Here is a 23,301-nt window from a genome sequence, read left to right as displayed (position 1 = left end):
CCGTTATGGAATATCTGTTTCACAGATGACAACGGTTATGTTCCGATTGTCGTTACCACAATCCTGCCCCCTTTTTATACGACCGCAAAAAAATTTTTGGGATTGTATAATGGTATGATGTCGTCTGCGTCGTCGTCCGAAGACACATTGGTTTCCGGACAATAACTTTAGTTTAAGTGAATGGATCTCTATGAAATTTTGTAAGAAGGTTCAATACCACAAAAGGAAGGATTGATTTTGGGGATGATGGTCCCAACTGTTTAGGAATTAGGGGCCCAAAACAAGCATTTTTCTAGTTTCAGGATAATAACTTGTGTATAAGTATTTCGATTGCTCTGAAATTGTACGACAATGTTTAATACCACAAGTAGAAGGTTGGGATTTATTTTAGGGGTTATGGGGCCAACAGTTTAGGAATTAAGGGCCAAAAAGGGGCCAAAACAAGCAGTTTCTAGTTTCCAGACAATAACTTGTGTGTAAGTGTACAGATCTCTCTGACATTGTACCACAAGGTTCCATATCACAAAGGGAAGGCTAGGATTGAGTATGGGTTTAATTGCCCAAATATGTAGGAATTAGGGGCCAAAAAAGGGCCAAAAACAAGCATTTTTCTAGTTTCCAGACAATAACTTGTGTTTAAGTGTATAGATCTCTCTGAAATTGTACTACAAGGTTCCATACTACAAAGGAAAGGCTGGGATTGAGTTTTGGGGTTGCTTCAAGGGGGGTTTCAAAAAGTTGGGGGGGGGATTTAATTTTCCAATTTTTGTAGAGGATTCTTATTTTTTTTTCAAAATTTTTCAAATTTTGAATTTTTGAAAAGTTTCAAGAAGAAATATTCAATTGCAAAGTATTGAGCAATAGATTTGTAAGATCTTTGACCACATTTATTTTGTGTCCGAAATCTATATTAGGTCAAAAATTTGATCACAATCCAAATTCAGACAGTATCAAGCTTGAATATTGTGTCCAAATTTGTACCAACTGTTCAGGATTCGACCTCTGCGGTCCTATCAGGCTGCGCTCAGCGAAGCATTTTATTTCGTGAATGTCACTGACTCACCTACCAATTAGACTTATCACTGGGTTTGTACTTTCATGAGCAACACAACAGATACCACGTGTAGAGCAGTATCTGCTTACCCTATCGAAGCACCTGAGATCACCCCCGGATTTTGGTTGGATTCATGTTGCTCAGTCTTTAGTTTTCTATCTTGTGTTTTGTAGACTGCTGTTTTGTTTTTTGAACTTTATTCGTTTTTATACGCCCGTTTACGGGACGTATTATGGTATACCGTTGTCCGTCTGTCCGTCCGTCCGTCTGTCCGTCCGTCTGTCCGTCGTCAACATGTCGGACATTAACTCAAAATTGCTTAAACCAATTTGCATAAAACTTTGGTGAATTGTTTATATCTATTGACGTGAGCTCCCTTTCGTTTTTTATAAAATTTAGATTTTACGTTTCCGAGTTATGGGGTTTTATTCATTAAAAAAAGGGGGATTTTCCAGTTTTCGGACAATAAGTCAAGAATGCTTTCACCAACTTGCAAGAAATTGTGGTGAATTGTTTATATCTATTGACATGAGCTCCCTTTTGATTTTTATTTGCCATGTCATTGTCATTTTGTTTTCGGCTTATGAGTTTGACTCTCCCTTTTGGTATCTTCCGCCTCTCTTATACTGATCAAAACGTTTGCTACAAGATTAGGTTTCAAAACGTTTGCTACAAGATTAGGTTTCTCAGTTAGGTTCTTACACTGTTGACAATAATGAAAGTACATTAGTTCATAGCAGGAAAATGCTCCTCTGATTATCACATACTTATATCATGTTCATTGTGTTTCAGTTGCATTGATTTGTAATGTTTGTGTATAATAAGGGCCCCGCTGAATGGCGGGTCGCCCTATAGTAATCAGTCCGTTCGTCCGTAACAAATTGTGTCCGCTCTATATCTAGAGAAGCATTATAATTTCATACTTTATACTTGACATGTATATTAACCAATACCAGAGGGTGTGTCATAATGTTTGTACAACTTCCTAGGTCAAAGGTCAAGGTCAAAAACTTTGGTTTCTGTTGACAACCCCATGTCCTATGGTAAAGATCGTGTCCGCTCTATATCTTGTGAACCGTTATGATTTCAAAGTTTATACTTGACATGTATATTAACAAACACCAGAGGGTGTGTCATAATGTATGTACAACTTCCTAGGTCAAAGTTCAAGGTCAAAAACTTTGGTTTCAGTTGACAACCCCATGTCCTATGGTAAAGATCTTGTCTGCTCTATATCTAGAGAACTGTTATAATTTCATACTTCATACTTGACATGTATATTAACCAACACCAGAGGGTGTGTCATAATGTATGTACAACTTCCTAGGTCAAAGGTCAAGGTCAAAAACTTTGGTTTCAGTTGACAACCCCATGTCCTATGGTAAAGATAATCTCTGCTCTCTATCTTGAGAACGGTTATGGTTTATACTTGACATGTATATTAACCAACACCAGATCTAGAGGTGTGATAATTTATGAACAACTTCCTACGTCAAAGGTCAAGGTCAAAAATTGGTTTCAGTTGACAACCCCAAATTTTTTACCACACCTTGTTCACAGCGGGCCCACAGAGATGGCTCCCATCTCAATGATGTCTAGTTTATCAAATTTCAGAATCTTATAATACTGCAGAATGGAAGTGGAACATCATAAATATTGCCTCACTGTGATATTAAATACTGGATTATAATAAATATGCATTTAATATTGAATTGAAACTATGGCAATACTTTTGGGAGGATTTTTTTTACAAATAATAAATCAATTGCCAAAATATCGGTCACATATGCAATAACAAAGAAGTAATAAAAAATAATTGCACCATCTTCATTTGGTTAATTATTATACCCCTGCTTTAAAAAAGTGGGGGTATACTGTTTTACCTCTGTCTGTCCGTCCGTCCATCCGTCCCATGAATATTTTTCCTCGCATCTTTCTCAGGAACTACATCATGAGGATTTCTGAAATTTGGTTTCAGTGTTTATATAAGTCAGCTATACCGTGTGATGCATTTTCAGATTCATCACTCAACAACTTCCTGTTAACATATTTTTACACTATTAAAATTATCCAGTAGCGATGGGCATATCATCAGTGAGCAGTAGCTCGCAGTTTCACTTGTTATTTCAATTTAAATGACATCTACTTTTATTTCTTAGCATTGTTGACACTGCTTTCAAAGTGAAGAAGATTTCATAACTAATATTTTTTGAAATGGATATCTGACATGTCACATATGTTACAAATGTTTATTGGTAAAAAAGGCGTCCAGAATCAATTTTATAATGGTCAAACTATCTTCTGTTGTATTTTTATACGCCCGTTTACGGGACGTATTGTGGTATACCGTTGTCCGTCTGTCGTCAACATGTCTGACATTAACTCAAAACCGCTTTAACTAATTTGCATTAAACTTTGGTGAATTGTTCATATCTATTGACGTGAGCTCCCTTTAGTTTTTTATATATTTTAGATTTTACGTTTCCGAGTTGTGGGGTTTTATTCATTAAAAAAGGGGGATTTTCCAGTTTTGGACAATAACTCAAGAATGCTTTCACCAACTTGCAAGAAATTTTGGTTAATTGTTTATATCTATTGACATGAGCTCCCTTTTGATTTTTATAAATCTTAGATTTTACGTTTCCAAGTTACGGGGTTTTATTCATAAAAAAAAGGGGGATTTCCAGTTTTCGGACAATAACTCAAAAATGCTTTCAGCAGATCTCATTAAACTTTGATGAATTGTTGATATCTATTGATGTAAGCTCCCTTTTGAATTTTATAAATTTTATTTGTTTATAGTCTGACAACAGATTAACTAAGTATTGCGCAACAAGTATAGTGTATTGCCCAACAGCAAGAAATCTTTAATTGAATATAAAATCAATTCATATAACCAATTTCAACTTCTTTGACTACATTTATTCAGAAACCTATAATATGTCAAATATTTAATTACAGTCCAAATTCAGACCTGTATCAAGCTTGAATGTTGTGTCCATTTTTGCCCCAACTGTTCAGGGTTGGACCTCTGTGGGCGTATCCAGCTGCACTCAGCGAAGCAGTTTATTCTGGATGCTTTGGTATATCCTCTTTCTGAATCATATTTTTTTTTCAACCTGTGTCACATTCTAAAATATAACTATGATGTCCCATTTATGTCATGGCTTAATGGACAGACCCATATAAATATGCTAAAACTTAGTAAACATATTTAGTAATGAACAGAGAGAGAGAGTTGTCTCATTGGCAATCATACCACATCTTTTTTAGTCCCCTACCGACAAAGTCTAAGAGGATTTTAGGTTTGCACACTGTCTGTCTGTCTGTCGTCTGTCCATCCGTAAGTCAGGCAAATGAGTTTTCCACACTTTTTTTCTTCATGCTTGAAGATATTGATTTGATATTTGGTGTATTGTTTTATCATTACAAGTTACAGTTCGAATTTTGTTCAGAGTTATGGTCCTTGAACTTAGAAAATTCACTCAAATAATAGTTTTCCGCACTTTTTTATACAACGCAAACAATATTGCGGTCGTATATTGGTATCACGTTGTCATCGTCCGAAGACATTTGGTTTCCTGACAATAACCTTAGTAAATGTAAATAGAAATCTATGAAATTTATACACAAGGTTTATAACCACAAAAGGAAGGTTGGGATTGATTTTGGGGGTTATAGTCCTAACAGTTTAGAAAATAGGGGCCAAAAAGGGGCCCAAATAAGCATTTTTCTAGTTTCCAGACAATAACTTGTGGAACGGTGTATGGATCTCTCTGAAATTATACCACAAGTTTCCATACCACAAAGGGATAGTTAGGATTGGCTTTGGGGGGTTATGGCTCAAACTGTTTAGGAATTAGGGGCAAAAAAGGGGGAAAAACAAGGGTTTCCTGGTTAATGGACAATTTAAAAGCAGTGTAAGGGAGGTAATCCAAACACATTTAAAGTACAATGTTGTGTATGTTTGGATTTACCTCCCTTACACTTCTTTTAAATTATGTATAAAGAAATGTTGTATTGTCTTGAGGTGATTAGCTGTCAATTTATTTTTATACGACCGCAAAAAAATTTTGTGGTCGTATATTGGTATGACGTTGGCGTCGTCGTCGTCGTCGTCGTCCGAATACATATTGGTTTTCGCACTCTAACTTTAGTTTAAGTGAATGGATCTTTTTGAAATTTGACCATAAGGTTAAATACCACAAAAGGAAGGTTGGGATTGATTTTGGGGGTTATGGTACCAACAGTTAAGGAATTAGGGGCCAAAAATGAGCATTTTCTAGTTTCCAGACAATAACTGTGGAACGGTGTATGGATCTCTCTGAAATTATACTACAAGTTTCCATACCACAAAGGGATGGTTAGGATTTGCTTTGGGGGGTTATGGCTCAAACCGTTTAGGAATTAGGGGCAAAAAAGGGGGAAAAACAAGGTTGTCCTGGTTAATGGACAAATACTTTAGTACAAAACATAATTTAAAGCAGTGTAAGGGAGATAAATCAAATACATCATTGAAATTATCTCCCTTACACTGCTTTTAAATTATGTATAAAGTAATGGTTAATGAACAATAAAGATAATCTAAAACAGTGTAAGGGAGGTAATCCAAATACAACGTTTTGGTTACTTCCCTTACTCTGCTTTTAAATTATGTTTAAAGAAATGCATATTTATAAAGGAAGACCAGTAAAAATATCTGCAAATGTTTTCATCTTTTTTTTTTACAAAAAAAATCCATATGAAAGATTTGACACTATATTTTTATTAATTCTATTATAAAATAGATTAAGTTAGCACTATGGTAAATTTAAATGGGTAATTATGGTTGCCAACTCCATTGGAAATTTGAATTGAGATTATGACCATATCTTGAGGGAAAGAATTTTTTTGGGGGAAAAAGGGGGGGGGGGGGGATAAAAAGAAATTGTGGGGGGCCAATTTTTTCTCATTTCAGATTTCAGAAATTAAAAAGAATTATTCTTCAAATATTATTTTTTTTTCAAATTTCAAATATTGAAAAATTTCAAGAAGTAATCTTTAATTGCACAGTATGGCGCATTAGATTTGTAAAATCTTTGATCACATTTATTTATTTGTTAATCACATTTATTTATTTGTTATGCCGAATCTAACAGTGTATTTAGATTTTTAATTTTGGGTCCAGTTTTCAAATTGGTCTACATTAATGTCCAAAGGGTCCAAAATTAAACTTTGTTTGATTTTAGCAAAAATTGAATATATGAGGTTCTTTGATATGCTGAATCTAAACATGTATTTAGATTTTTGATTTTTGGCCCAGTTTTCAAGTTGGTCCAAATTGGGGTCCAAAATTAAACTTTGTTTGATTTCAACAAAAATTGAATATATGGGGTTCTTTGATATGCTGAATCTAACCATGTATTTAGATTTTTTATTTGTGGACCCCGTTATCTAATTGGTTCATATTGAGGTCAAAAGGGTCCAAAATTAAACTTTGTTTGATTTCATCTAAAATTGAATTATTGGGGTTCTTTGATATTCCAAATCTAACCGTGTATTTAGGTTCTTAATTTTGGGTCCTGTTTTTTAAATTGGTCTACATTGAGGTCCAAAGGGTCCAAAATTAAACTTAGTTTGATTTTAACAAAAATTGAATTCTTGGGGTTCTTTGATTTGCTGAATCTAAACATGTGTTTAGATTTTTGATTATGGGCCCAGTTTTCAAGTTGGTCCAAGATAGGGTCCAGTATTTAAACTTTGTTTGATTTCAACAAAAATTGAATATATGGGGTTCTTTGATATGCTGAATCTAAACATGTATTTAGATTTTTGATTATGGGCCCAGTTTTCAAGTTGGTCCAAATTGGGGTCCAAAATTAAACTTTGTATGATTTCAACAAAAATTGAATATATGATGTTCTTTGATATGCTGAATCTAACCATGTATTTAGATTTTTTATTTGTAGGCCCGCTATCAAATTGGTTCATATTGAGGTCAAAAGGGTCCAAAATTAAACTTTGTTTGATTTCATCGAAAATTGAATTATTGGGGTTCTTTGATATGCCAAATCTAACCGTGTTTTTAGATTTTTAATTTGGGTCCCGTTTTTTAAATTGGTCTTCATTGAGGTCCAAAGGGTCCAAAATTAAACTTAGTTTGATTTTAACAAAAATTGAATTCTTGGGGTTCTTTGATATGCTGAATCTAAACATGTATTTAGATTTTTGATTATGGGCCCAGTTTTCAAGTTGGTCCAAGTTGGGGTCCAAAATTAAACTTTTTTTGATTTCAACAAAAATTGAATATATGGGGTTCTTTGATATGCTGAATCTAACCATGAATTTAGAATTTTTATTTGTGGGCCCCGCTATCAAATTGGTTCATATTGAGGTCAAAAGGGTCCAAAATTAAACTTTGTTTGATTTCATCAAAAATTGAATTATTGGGGTTCTTTGATATTCCAAATCTAACCGTGTATTTAGATTTTTAATTTTAAGTCCCGTTTTTTAAATTGGTCTACATTAAGGTCCAAAGGGTCCAAAATTAAACTTAGTTTGATTTTAGCAAAAATTGAATTCTTGGGGTTCTTTGATATGCTGAATCTAAACATGTGTTTAGATTTTTGATTATGGGCCCAGTTTTCAAGTTTGTCCAAGTTGGGGTCCAAAATTAAACTTTGTTTGATTTTAACAAAAATTGAATATATGGTGTTCTTTGATATGCTGAATCTAACCATGTATTTTGATTTTGGACATTGGACCATAATAGGTAAATTAAAAAAATTCAAGTTCTTAGACCACATTCTTTCTGTGTCAGAAACCTATGCTGTGTCAAATATTTAATAACAATCCAAATTCAGAGCTGTATCAAGCTTGAATTTTGTGTCCATACTTGCCCCAACTGTTCAGGGTTCGACCTCTGCGGTCGTATCAAGCTGCGCCCCAGCGAAGCATTTTATTAGAAGTTACTATTAAAGGAATATTAATTTTAGCCATGATCATGTATTTCATTTTCTATTTTAAGACTTTAATGATGTATTTAAATTGGTAAGTATGGTTGCAAACTCCATTGGAAATTTGAATTGAGATTATGACCATATATATATATCTTGAGGGAAAGAATTTCTTTTTTGGGAAAAAGGGGGGGGGGGGGGGGGGGGGGGCAATCTTTTCTCATTTCAGAAATTAAAAAGAAAATTTCTGCAAATATTATTTTTTTTTGCAAAATAAAGGGGGGAGTCAATATGCAACAGCATAGTGTATTGCACAAAAGCAAAAAATCGAATATAAATTCAAATCATATAACCAATTCTAAGTTCTTTGACTACAGTTATTCTGTGTCAGAAACCTATTATGTGTCAAATATTTAATTACAATCCAAATTCAGACCTGTATCAAGCGCGAATATTGTGTCCATTTTTGCCCCAACTCTTCAGGGTTGGACATCTGCGGTCGTATCCAGCTGCGCTCAGCGAAAATTTTCTTTTGTCATGCTTAATCAAGTTATTGATTTGATGATTGGTATATAGTTTTATCATGACAAGTTACAGATCAAGATTGAATTTTGTTCCAGTCTGATGATTTTGTGCAGAGTTATGGTCCTTGAACTAAAAAAATACACTCAAATAATCAATTTTCCACATATTTTTACCTCATGCTTGAAGATATTGACTTGATATTTGTTATATGTAGGTGGTGCTCCTGTCATTGGAGTGAAACACAACACCGTTTTTTAGGCAGTTAAGCTGCCTTATGCGAGCACCCTAGATTTGTGTTCTACTCAATAAATGCTGAAATACGTGCCATTGTTATTATCTAGCTGGATATAATGTTATTTATAACTAATTGAATAGTTTTTTCATACTTTTAATTCTGGATTACAAAAATATGACCAGAAAAAACCTTAAATGATCGTCGAACCACCCAAAAGTTTTGAAGTTGCACATAGGAAGTAGAGCACATTAGGAATCCTTATGTAGTTTATTATCCCCTGTGCTTTTGGCTAAGATGTCAAAGAACAATTGTATGAAATATTTAATCGCCGAAAATCTTTAAAGACAAGTAGTTTAGATTTCCCAAATGGCAAAAGTCGTAGGAATATTGTTTGTCGTCAATACGTGTTACAACTACGTCAGTAGTCTATTAATAAGTTCCACTGTTCATGCTGTTGGCGGCAATTTCAAATTAGAAGACGAAATTTTCGTATCTTTTCAATTTGGAGGCAGGGGTTCAAATCAGCGGTGGTCCGAGGTCCGCGACCTTCCACTTTTGCAATCGGACTCTCGACTTGGTTACTAGCTACGCCCGACGGACCTTTCACTTGAAAGAAAATTAAAAATAACTTTGCAAACCTTTTTACCAAAGTCTCTAAATAAACGATCTCAAAACGTATTTTCATCTTTATTATTCATGACAGCGATGTTCATTTTGTTCAACCGCTAGCTTTATACAGATAATCGCCTACAAGTAATGTGTAAATTCGAGTAAAATCGTATGTGACTGACAAAAACAACATTGAAAAACAATGGATGCCGTGTAGACAATTACAATATCTGGTCCGATTCCGGAAGCGGATAAGGGTAATTCCGGGTTTTGGAGATCAACTACAAAAAAAAATTTCAGGCAGGTGACAAAATACATCTATGCATGGTAAATAAATATAAACACTAGAAATGGAAACCAAAAGATATATGTAAAAGAAAGAAAAAGCAAAAAATATTTGATACAGAAACTCAAAATTACTTTTTGACAAATTTTAATGTCAAAATCCAATACAATGTGACAGCTGGGAACAGTATATCTAACAATATATATGTTCCTGGTGACAGTATAAATCTTCTTTATTAGTGATAAATGTTGATAATGCATGTAAGATGCTTTTAAAGTGTAAACATATTACTGCAATTTTTTTCTCAATTTTGAAGGGTCAGTTAACATAGCTGGAAGTTTCTTACTTTGTTTTCGCAAATAGTGCAACTAGATTATATGATACCTGAATGTAAGCAAATCATATGATATATAGGTGGAATCCTTTGGGTCACTCTACCCCCTCCTGTTTGATAACTTTGAAACGGATGAGATCCCCACCCCTAAACCATATATATTCATGTATGGGACTATATAACTAATCAAATGAAATATAGGGGGAAGTCCCTAGGGTTACCCCACCCCTCCTGTTTGAGAACTTGGAAACAGTCGAGATCCCCACCCCTAAACCATATATATTCATGTATGGGACAATATAACTAATCAAATGAAATACAGGGGAGTCCCTGGGGTCACCCCAACCCTCCTGTTTGGGAACTTTGAAATGGTCGAGATCCCCACCCCTAAACCAAATATATTCATGTATGGGACAATATAATAAATCAAATGAAATATAGAGGGAGTCCCTGCGGTCACCCCACCCCTCCTGTTTGAGAATTTGGAAACGGTCAAGATCCCAAGACAAGACAAGACAATTTATTTAAACTCAAGCACACGTATGGTGCTACAAGGGGATAACAATTATACATTAACAATTACATATATACTTATACATTTACAAGCAAGAAACACAATAAATAAATAAGTGATATCATACAATAAAATTGAAATAAACCATAGTTGGTTGATTTGTTTGCAAAATTCTTAATTGCAACGTGGATATGAAGTTATTGTAACATGCTTTGTATTATGAAAATATTTTTTCAATATGTCTTAGAAACATGCGCACTTTTGTTAGCAGTGGCACGTTACAGTGTGATAATAGACCAGTAAGTTTCAATTGGGAAGGATTTTGTGTGTAATATGTAGGTATATATCTTTCTCTTAAAGACATAATTTGTTCATTGGAGCATACAAAAAAATAATGATCCCATAAACCATACATATTCATGTATGTGACAATATAACAAATGAAATGAAATAAAGGGGGAGTCCTTGGGGGTCACCCCACCCCTCCTGTTTGAGAACTTGGAAACGGTTGAGATCCTCACCCCGAAACCATATATACTCATGTATGGGACTATATAACAAATCAAATGAAATATAGGGGAGTCCCTGCAGTCACCCCACCCCTCCTGTTTGAGAACTTGGAAACAGTCGAGATCCCGACCTCTAAATTAAACCATATATATTCATGTATGGGACAGCAGAACTTATCAAATGAAATATAGGGAGAGTCCTAAGGTTCACCCTACCCCCTCCTGTTTGATAACTTGGAAACAGATGAGATCCCCACCCCTAAACCATATATACTCATGTATTTGGCAATATAACAAATCAAATGAAATATAGGGGAAGTCACTGGGGTCACCCCACCCCCTCCTGTTTGAAAACTTGATAACGGTCGAGATCCCCACCCCTAAACCATATATATATTCATGTATGGGACAACATAAAAAAAATCAAATGAAATATAGGGTTAGTCCCTAAGGTCACCCCATCCCCTCTTGTGTGTGTTTTAAGAACTTGTAAAAGTTTGAGATACCAACTCCTAAACCATATTCATTCCTGTTCGTCATTTCAAACAGATTTGAATGACATACAAGGTCAATCTCATAGGCATCACATATGCATATCACTTTACTAGACCTAATCAATGTGTACTAGACTTTGCCCAATGTCAGGCGACCATGGGAATGAATAATTATGGCAGCTTTGTTTGGGAGACTTCGTAACAGCATTCTGTTACAATTATTTCTTGTTTATTATAAAATTTTATTGATGCAAAAAATGAGTAGGTTTAAAGAATTTACCTTAATTATATTTTGAAAAATTTCTGGTTCTATAAAAAATTTCATTTTAATATGGCTCATTTTAAAGAAAACATATCTTTCAAGCCCAAGAGTGTTTGACCAACTTTATTATAATCACCTGTCATTTTATTCCAAACTTAGACATCATGGACTTGGGGTGAAGGCGTGGGTCATTTATATTTACTATGGGCAGGTCAGTCAGACCTCACCTTTGATCCCCGTAGTAGTAAACATTTGTCTGATTTGTGTCTCATAACTTTTGCACTGTAGAACACAAACTCAGTTTTCTTTCCAGGGAAGCAAGTCCATGCATACTATTACAAGCTCGTACTTAGTCAACTTGAACTTCTAACAGTCAACTAATACCAACGTTAACTATCAACTAGAACAACTGCAATCATTTCGAACTTGTACCACTGCAGACACATGACCATTAAAAATATACTTGATATATGCGTTGCTTTTGAAAACCTTGATAAAATATGAATTATTTGCCTTAATAATTAATTAATTAAATGAACATAAATGCACAATATATGAATGTTTAATGTTTGTTCTTTTAAATCTTAAAAAAAATGAAGCAACATAGCCACAGTTTTCATAATTATGTTTTCCTTGGTTTTTGGTTAACTGCCTACAGCGCTTACAGTGCTTTGATTACACGAATTTGGCAACGCGAAACACAATAGGAAATACATTTTACGATATCAAAACATTTAGATACAAAGCAAAAATATTGTGCACTACACTGGCGCTGACATTTGTCACTCTATGCACCATTTTATGCCAAAATGTGCATATGGCGCTGGACTTTCCCGATTACTGATTTCAATTTGAAATCATTTTTTTCAGTGGTATATCTTAGCTGTTATATATGTAAAAAGGTTACCATGCTGTAGCTAAGATGCAAGCCTACACTGAAGGATAGTGCATCATGTGCAATGATTTTCGTGTATCAACTTCCCTGGTCTCAATCCACTAAAAGTGGAGCGATCTGGTAATCATATAAATATAATCAATAGCCCGTCCAGGATTATTCCAAGTGTTACCACTTCATATAGCAGTGTACAGGTAAAATACATTTACTGTTTTAGTTTTGTAATTGTCTTAAGATTTTATGCATAAAAAAATTCCCAATTTGATGGTCAAGGGACCCATTTGAAAACACCTGGAATCATCCCTGGTGTGAAAGAATGATGTTACCAGGAGACAATTTCACATTTACAGCTTAAATAATTGTAGATAAATTGACATTTTTTCTCAAACTCTGTTACCATGTTTACCTGTTTTCATTAAAGGTAAAATTTAACAGAAAATGAAAGAATCATAGAGATACACAACATTACAAAGATATCAGTCAAAATGAGGGAAAACGATTGGTGAGTAATTGAGTGTATGAAATTAATTTCTTCTGATTGTCATACATTCTGCATATCTTGCAGTACATTTTCCCCATCTTGTTCATAACATGATACTCGAGCCAGTCAAAATTTTTAGGCAATTTGGCTGGAACTCCCGAACCCGAACATTTTGGTCATATTCTTTTTTGTACTGTCAGATTTCCTCGTCTTTTTGGTTTTTTTTGGCTGGGGTGAGGGCCATTATAATTGATAAGAAATCGCTCCATCAGGTCTCTCTCCTATGAAGTTTATATTTGTGTGGGAATGACTAAAAACCAAGTAGGGAAAATTTTAACAACAACGACCATTGGGAATTTTCAAAAGATTTCTTTAATTTGCCGTTGGATCATAATAATTGATCAAATCTAGGTCTGTCTTGATTTCAGGCTTGTTAATTTATACTTTTTATATGCCCGTTTACGGGACATATTATGGATACCGTTGACCGTCCGTCCGTCGTCAACATGTCAGACATTAACTCAAAAAAACATTAACCAATATGCATGAAACTTTGGTGAATTGTTTATATCTATTGACGTGAGCTCCCTTTCGTTTTTTATAAATTTCAGATTTATGGTTTCCGAGTTTTGGGGTTTTATTCATTAAACTAGAGGCTCTCAAGAGCCTGTGTCGCTCACCTGATTCTACTTTGGTTTTGGAAATTATGTAAAAATAGATTAAAATCATAACAGATACCCTAATAATGAGTGAGGCCAAACCCCCATTGGCGGCCATCATGGATGAAGGATCAGCTTCAAAGAAACAAAACTTAGTCAGCACCTCATAAGGAACATTCATGCCATGTTTGGTTTCAATCCATTCAGTATGTGGTTCTCTAAAAGAAGACATTTGTATGTATTGTTCATAGGGACCTTTGATAAACATTGTCCCCATCTGGCAGCCATCATGGATGAAGGATCAGCTTCAAAGTAACAACACTTGGTCAGCACCTCATAAGGAACATTCATGCCATGTTTGGTTTCATTCCATTCAGTGGTTCTCTAAAAGAAGACATTTGTATGTATTTCCCATAGGGTCCCATGTTAAACTAAGTCCCCCGCTGGCGGCCATCTTGGATTATGGATCGGCTTCAAAGTAACAACACTCGGTCAGCACCTCATAAGGAACATTCATACCATGTTTGGTTTCATTCCATTCAGTGGTTCTCTAAAAGAAGACATTTGTATGTATTTCCCATAGGGTCCCATGTGAAACTAAGTCCCCCGCTGGCGGCCATCTTGGATAATGGATCCGCTACAAAGTAACAACACTTGGTCAGCACCTCATAAGGAACATTCATGCCATGTTTGGTTTCATTCCATTCAGTGGTTCTCTAGAAGAAGTTCAAAATGTAAAAAGTTAACGATGACGCCGGACGATGACGGAAGCCAAGAGATGAGAAAAGCTCACTTGGCCCTTCAGGCCAGGTGAGCTAAAAAGGGGGATTTTCCAGTTTTCGGACAATAACTCAGGAATTCTTTCACCAACTTGCAGGAAATTATTGGTGAATTGTTTATATCTTTTGACATGAGCTCCCTTTTGGATTTTTAGAAATTTTAGATTTAATGTTTCCGAGTTTTCCAGTTTTCGGACAATAACTCATAAATGCTTTCAGCAGTTCTCATGAAACTTTGGTGAATTGTTTATATCTGTTGATGTAAGCTCCCTTAAGGATTATATAAATTTTAGATTTTACATTTCTGAGTTATGGGGTTTTATTCATTAAAAAGGGGGGGGGGGGGGGTTCAAGTTTTTGGACAATAACTCAAAAACGCTTTCAGCAGTTCTCATGAAACTTTGGTGAATTATTTATAGCTATTGATGTAATCTCCCTACTGATTTTCATTAATTTAAAATATGACATTGAGAAGAAATTGACCTTTATTTGTTTATAGTCGGACAACAGATTTACTAAGTATTGCGCAACAGCACAGTGTATTGCACAACAGCAAGAAATCTTTAATTGAATATAAATTCAATTCATATAACCAATTTCAAGTTCTTTGACTACATTTATTCAGAAACCTATAATATGTCAAATATTTAATTACAGTCCAAATTCAGACCTGTATCAAGCTTGAATATTGTGTCCATTTTTGCCCCAACTGTTCAGGGTTGGACCTCTGCCAGCGTATCCAGCTGCGCTCAGTGAAGCAGTTTATTTCAAGTCTATATCGAAATTTTTGCGATATCCCGTCCATCATCGTCCTCTGTCAAAAGTGATAGTGGTTGAGCTAATTACCCCCATTGTCCAATCAAAATGAGAGTCTAAATTTAGAATACTTGGGGGAAAAATCAATATTCCACTATTTATTTTTTATATTAAAGAAAAACATGTAACACGTTAGCACAAGAAATCAACAGAGCACACACGGTGATCTTAGTAAGATTTAAGATGTAACATCATGATCAGGCATAGAAATTTTAGAAGTCCATTGGACTATTGACAATTGGCAACACAGTAGTCCCCAGCAAATTTTAGTCGCCTCCGACGATCAGACGAGCAGAAATGTCGATGCCTGGTATATGACTTCCTTGCAAAGTGTACATATCCGTCAGACAGGGTTTACATGATAAGGTCCTTTTCTCAGATATTATAAGCAGTAGGTCAACTATATGTGGTGTATGATATGATTGTAAAGGGTACATTTCAGTCTGGCAGGTTTCATCTGATCTTGACCTCATTTTCATGGTTCATTGGTCAATGTTAAGTTTTTGTGTTTTGGTCTGTTATTCCTGTACTATAAGCAATAGGTCAACTATATTTGGTGTATAGAATGATTGTAAGGTGTACATGTCTATCTAGCCAGTATCATCTGTGTTTGACCTCATTTCATGGTTCATTGGTCAATGCTAGATTTTTATGTTTCTGTCTATTTTTCAAATACTAATAGCAATAGGTCAGCTATATGAATGAATGGTTTATTATAGTGCAACCTGTATATTTACAACAAATACATATATTAGTACAAAATAACATTACAGCCATCCAAAAAGGCTAACAATGCACTGCTAAATTGAAACTAAACATATTAAAAAAAAAATGCAAAAAGTTACGTGTATGGAATAATTGTAAGGTATACAAACTGTCTGGAAGGTATCATCTGACCTCATGTTCATGGTTTAGTAGTCAATGCTAAGTTTTTGTCGAGCCTGCGACTTTTGTCGCAGAAAGCTCGACATAGGGATAGCGATCCGGCGGCGGCGTTAGCTAACTTCTTAAAAGCTTTATATTTTAGAAGATGGAAGACCTGGATGCTTCATACTTTGTATATGGATGCCTCATGTTACGAAGTTTCCGTCAGTCACATGTCCAATGTCCTTGACCTCATTTTCATGGTTCAGTGACTACTTGAAAAAAAAGTTCTGATTTTTTGTAATGTTAAATTCTCTCTTATTATAAGTAATAGGATAACTATATTTGGTATGTGCGTACCTTGCAAGGTCCTCATGCCCGTCAGACAGTTTTCACTTGACCTCGACCTCAATACATGGATCAGTGAACAAGGTTAAGTTTTCACGGTCAAGTCCATATCTCAAATACTATAAGCAATAGGTCTAGTATATTCGGTGTATGGAAGGACTGTAAGGTGTACATGTCCAACTGGCAGGTGTCATCTGACCTTGACCTCATTTTCATGGTTCAGTGGTTATAGTTAAGTTTTTTTTTTTTGGTCTGTTTTTCTTATACTGTATGCAATAGGTCTACTATATTTGGTGTATGGAATGATTGTAAGGTGTACATGTCTAGCTGGCAGGTGTCATCTGACCTTGACCTCATTTTCATGGTTCAGTGGTCAAAGTTAAGTTTTTGAGTTTTGGTCTTTCTTTCTAATACTGCATGCAATAGGTCAGCTATATTTGGTGTATGGAATGATTGTAAGGTGTACATGTCTAGCTGGCAGGTGTCATCTTACCTTGACCTCATTTTCATGGTTCAGTGGTCAAAGTTAAGTTTTTGAGTTTTGGTCTTTTTTTCTAATACTATATGCAATAGTTCAACTATATTTGGTGTATGGAAATATTTTATGATCTATATGTCAGTCACGCAGGTTTTATTTGACCTTGACCTCATTTTCAAGGTTCATTGCTCAGTGTTAAGTTTTTGTGTTTTCGTCTGTTTTTCTTAAACTATAAGCAATAGGTCAACTATATTTGTTGTATGGAAGAATTGTTAGCTGTACATGCCTGCCTAGCATGGTTCATCTGACCTTGACCTCATTTTCATGGTTCATTGGTCAATGTTTAGTTTACTTGGTTAATGTTAAGTTTATGTGACAGTTGTAATAAAGCTTTATATTTAGGACTATCAACATAATATCAATGATTAGTAAAGAAGGCGAGACATTTCAGCGTGTGCACTCTTGTTGTGTTTTGGTCTGTTTTTAGTCATCGAAGGGGACTTTAGGTTTGCACTCCGTCCGTCTGTCCATCTGTCCGTCTGTCCTTTGGTCAGTCCGGCAAATCAGCTTTCCACACTTTTTTTCTTCGTTCTTGAAGATATTGATTTGATATTTGGTATATAGTTTTATCATGACAAGTTATAGATCAAGTTCGAATTTTGTTCCTGTCTGATGATTTAGTCCAGAGTTATGGACCATAACTCTGGACCATATCTAATGTTAGAGTACTATGTTAAACCGTATTTCTGTACAAAGGGAGATAACTCATTTTTTAAAAGACATTCTTTGTTAAATTATTTGAAGAATTTTTTGGCAGGTTTGTTTGTTATTTAGTATAAACTAATTTTCTGAATGCTTTATATATATAAAAAAAAATTTAAAGAAGAGAAATCCTTTAATTAGATAATAATCTATTTTTATTAATGTATATATTTCAATACATTACATTGTGTAGATAAAAGTTGTTGACATTTTATAGATAAGTTACAAATCTATATTAGTTTGTGACAAATGAAAGAAAAAATATTTTGAACTATTAATTATATTTGATTATAATTTGAAAATATATATACACTGTATTACATCATATCTAATTTTAGAGAACTATTAATCATATCTAATGTTTTTTTCACTCATATAATCAGTTTTCCACACTGTTTTTAGTCATGCTTGAAGATATTGACATGATATTTACTTTTTGTTTACACCATGACAAGTTATAGAACAAGTTAGCATTTTGTTCCAGTAAAATGAATTTTTTCTCGGTAGGGGACTATGTATTGCCATGCAATACTCTCAGAATGCTTGTTCAATTATCATAAGCAATATGTCAACTATTTTTGGTGTATGGAATAATAGTAAGTTTTCATGTCTGTCTGACGAGTTATCTGACCTTGACCTCATTGACATGGATTTTTAACTGGATTTTCTTAGTAAAAATCAGTTGTTGATTTGGGGATGTACGGCAGGGGTTTGGACATTTGGCTGCCAAACAGTGTCCGTTCATTTACATGAAAACGCTTTGAAGAAATTTTTTCAAATTTAGATATGCTGTTTCCTGTGACTAAATGAAGGTCAAGTTCATTTTTCATGGTTTTAGCTTTTCTCGTTGTTCAGTTATAGCCCTATCCCAATAATTAAATTTTTGATGAATTAATCCATTTCTGTACAAAGGGAAATAACTCATTTTCAAAAAGATTTTTTAAAAGACATTGTATTAATGATAAATGACATTTTGGATTTTTTTTTCTTTTCTTTTGTAAATTGTTTGAAGAATTTTGTGGTAGGTTTGTTTGTTATTCTGTATAAACTAATTTTCTAAATGCCATATATATAAATTTTTTTGATGAATTTAATTAGATAATAATCTATTTTTATTTAAAAAGGATATTTTTCATTACATTACATTGTGTTACATCATATCTAATTTTAGAGAACTATTTTTAGTGATCATATCTCATGTTAGAGTACTATGTTAAACCATATTTCTGTTCAAAGGGAAATAACTCAAACTTATTCCATGAACCAGTAATGATAACATCAAAATTTCTTTATAACTATTTTTTTTAAGTCATGTATGTTATGAAGGTAGATGTCACAGTTGTTATGTGGTATTTTATTTTTGTTGTGTGTGTAAATGTTTAATTTTTACATGATCCTGTTTGGGGTTCAGATTTGCAAATATCATTTTCATTATTAATTAGATAATAATCTATTATAAATATTCAATCACAATCCAAATTCAGAGCTGTTTTAAGCTTAAATGTTGTGTCCATACTTGCTTAACTGTTCAGGGTTCGAGCTCTGCAGGAAAATCCGGTTTGCTGTCACTCGACAGCAAGGATCCGGAAATTTTCCAGACAATTTTGGTCATTTTGAGATGTTTGAAAAGTTGGTGCCCTTTTCAAATTGTCGATATCAACTTGACTATATTCATAGCATCAACGAACATGACGAACTTGTATTGCTGTTTCATCGCATTTACTAAGTAAATGTCTTACCATTACCATGAAGGACAGTTTAGGGAAGGCAACAGTCCAAAATTGAAATGATTTTAATGACTCAAAATGGTTAATTTCTCAGACATTGCTTACAGTTCTTTCGATTTGACAAAAGTTTGCGATATTTTAAAGTACGAATAATTCCGGATTCATTTCCGGGATTTGTTTTGTTTATCAAATCGACAGGAAATCACCGGCTTTTTATGGCTTTTTTATTTCATTACCTTTAAAAGTGTTTGAATATAACAGATAATAGTTGCTCTCGTTTAATTTAGCATGAAATCAATTTGCATTATACGATTAAATATTAAATTTGCTGAAGACAATTTCACGCATGCGTCTTACATATTAAATAAAGCACATGTGTTACTCATGAAAAAATACTTTTTTCTACGTAAATTTAGATTTAATTTTTAAATCAGAATTGATGACTGTCTTTGATGAAAAGTGAATAAATAATGAATACACTTGTCAGGGAACTTTAATGTTTTAAAGATATTATTCTGAGCTTGTAATCACTGTCAGGTGTGAATTAAAACCACAGGTAAAAATTGATTAGCGATCATTAGCCAATGTTTCCCTGAGGCATTGATATAGATATTAGGAGGGCCCTCAGGATTATCAAACTACTGTAGTGGCAGTTTTATTACAGGAAAGGGATTATAAACAAAAACAAGTGATCACAAGTGCAAAATGGCGATTAAGAAATCCGATTTCAAACATTGAGTCAATGAAATGACCGAAATTACTTCTGTAAAAAAATACAATTTGTCCTAAATCCCAATTACTTGTTTAGGACAAATAGTTTCATCTTAGGACATGACTGGCAAATATGACCGTTTCCGGACCCTTGCTCGACAGCCTCTTGTTTAAAATGTTGAGTTTATGTGATACTTGTAGTAAAACCTTAATTTTTAAGACTTTCAACATAAAATCAATGGTCAGTAAAGCAGGCAATTTGAATGGTTTTACAGTAGTCATTTTGGGGGGCCCTTTATAGCTTGCTGTTCGGTGTGAGCCAAGGCTCCATGTTAAAGGCTGTACTTTGACCTATAATGGTTTACTTTTACAAATTGTGACTTGGTTCGAGAGTTGTCTCATTGGCACTCATACCACATCTTCTTATATCTATATAAGACATTTCTGTGTGTGCATTCTTATATAAGAATCTCACACATAAAATTCTTTCCAGATTTTGTTGCGACTGCAACTTGTTTCAGCATAACTAAGATATGATAATCTGTCGGTGGCAGCACAAACTATTCGTATAAAGCTTCATATTTAAGAAGGTAGAAGACCTGGCTGCATCATACTTTGTATATATATATAAATCACTTTTGTTACAAAGTTTCCACCTGTCATATGTCTATAGTTCGTGACCTCATTTTCATGGTTCAGCAGCTGCTTACAAAAAAAAAATTTGTCATGTGAATTTTTCCCTTATTATGAGATTTATGATATAAATATTTGTATATGGGATCCTTGCAAGTTCTACATGTTGGTCAGACAGGCTTCAGCTGGCCTAGACATAGTTTCATGGATTAGTTATCGAGGTTAAAGTTTCTCAGATACTATAAGCAGTAGGTCAACTATTTTTAATGTGTTGAACAATTGTAAAGTGTACATGTCTGTCCTACAGGTTTCGTCTGACCTTGACCTCATTTTCATGGTTCATTTGTCACTGTTATGTTTTCCTGTTGTCTGTTTTTTAGCTCACCTGGCCCAAAGGGCCAAGTGAGCTTTTCTCATCATTTGGCGTCCGTCGTCATTAACTTTTACAAAAATCTTCTCTGAAACTACTGGGCCAAATTTAACCAAACTTGGCCACAATCATCATTGGGGTATCTAGTTAAAAAATGTGTCTGATGACCCAGACTGCCAAACAAGATGGCCACCATGGCTATAAATAGAACATAGGGGTAAAATGTAGATTTTGGCTTATATCTCTGAAACCAAAGCATTTAGAGCAAATCTGACATGCGGTGAAATTGTTCATAAGGTCAAAATCGATCTGCCCTGAAATTTTCAGACGAATCAGACAACCCGTTGTTGGGTTGCTGCCCCTGAATTGGTCATTTTAAGGAAATTTTGCAGTTTTTATACGACCGCAAAAAAAATTTGCAGTCGTATATTGGTATGACATTGGCATCGTCGTCCGAAGACACATTGGTTTTCGCACTCTAACTTTAGTTTAAGTGAATGGATCTCTATGAAATTTTACCATAAGGTTCAATACCACAAAAGGAAGGTTGGGATTGATTTTGGGGGGTTATGGTACCAACAGTTAAGGAATTAGGGGCCAAAAATAAGCATTTTTGTAACTTCCAGACATAACTTGTGTGTTAGTGTATGGATCTCTCTGACATTGTACCACAAGATTCCATATCACAAAGGGAATGCTGGGATTGATTTTTGGGGTAATTGCCTCCAAATTTTAGGAATTAGGGGCCAAAAAAGGGGCAAAAAACAAGCATTTTTCTAGGTTCCTGACAATAACTTGTAATTGTATGGATCTTTATGAAATTGTACTACAAGGTTCCATATCACAAAGGGAAAGCTGGAATTGAGTTTGGGGGTAATTGCCCTAAATATTTAGGAATAAGGGGCCAAAAATAAGCATTTTTCTAGTTTCCAGACAATAGCTTGTGTTCAAGTGTATGGATCTCTCTGAAATTGTACTGCAAGGTACCATACCACAAAGGGAATGCTGGCATTGATTTTGGGGATAATTGCCTCAAAATTTTAGGAATTAGGGGCCAAAAAGGGGCAAAAAACAAGCATTTTTCTAGTTTCAGGACAATAACTTGTGTGTAAGTGTATGGATCTTTATGAAATTGTACTTCAAGGTTCCATATCACAAAGGGAAAGCTGGGTTTGAGTTTGGGGGTAATTGCCCTAAATGTTTAGGAATTTGGGGCCAAAAAACAAGCATTTTTCTAGTTTCCAGACAATAACTTGTGTTCAAGTGTATGGATCTCTTTGAAATTGTACTGCAAGGTACCATACCACAAAGGAAAGGCTGGGATTGAGTTTGGGGATGATGAATCATAAGGGGGTTCAAAAAATTGGGGGGGGGGGGGGGGATTTTTTGTCCTTTTTTTTTCTTTAAAATTTTCCATTTTAAATTGGTTATTTCTGATTTATATATAAAAGCAAATAATAATGATATGGTTTGAATAGGTAAATTAAGAATTTTTAAGTTTTTAGACCACATTCATTCTGTGTCAGAAACCTATGCTGTGTCAAATATTTAATCACAATCCAAATTCATTGCTGTATCAAGCTTGAATGTTGTGTCCATACTTGCCCCAACTGTTCAGGGTTCAACCTCTGCGGTCGTATCAAGCTGCGCCCAGCGGAGCATTTTATTAGTTATCTTGAATATTATTAAAGATAGAGATAAACTGTAAACAGTAATAATGTACAGGAAAGTAAGATATACAAATAAGTCAACATGACCAAAATGGTCAATTGACCCCTTAAGGAGTTATTGCCCTTTATAGTCAATTTTTAACAATTTTTTTTGTAAATTTTTGTGGTCTTTTACAAAAATCTTCTCTGAAACTACTGAGACAAATTTAACCAAACTTGGCCACAAACATTTTAAGGGTATCTAGTTTAAAAAATGTTTCCAATGACCCGGTCCTGCCAGGGATGATTCTACTATATAATTTAGGGCCGCTTTGCAGCCCTTATGTCGGCTGGCGGCCCCAAAAAAATTTA

The 23,301-nt window shown here is 34.4% G+C and overlaps 1 protein-coding gene across 2 annotated transcripts in view; it reads left to right on the top strand.

Moving 5' to 3' along the window:
• LOC127739449 (forkhead box protein N3-like) overlaps positions 1 to 23,301 on the top strand; it is a 60,488-nt gene that overhangs the window by 9,881 nt on the left and 27,306 nt on the right. For both annotated transcript variants that reach the window (XM_052251233.1, XM_052251230.1), the window contains exon 2: positions 13,074 to 13,154. In XM_052251233.1, the coding sequence (XP_052107193.1) occupies positions 13,138 to 13,154 (17 nt within the window). In that variant the 5' untranslated portion in view covers positions 13,074 to 13,137. The remainder of the gene's footprint in view (positions 1 to 13,073; positions 13,155 to 23,301) is intronic.

Source organism: Mytilus californianus, unplaced genomic scaffold (genome assembly GCF_021869535.1).
Source record: "Mytilus californianus isolate M0D057914Y unplaced genomic scaffold, xbMytCali1.0.p SCAF_4, whole genome shotgun sequence".
Lineage (NCBI taxonomy): Eukaryota > Metazoa > Mollusca > Bivalvia > Mytilida > Mytilidae > Mytilus > Mytilus californianus.
This window is presented reverse-complemented; position numbering and strand designations above follow the sequence as displayed.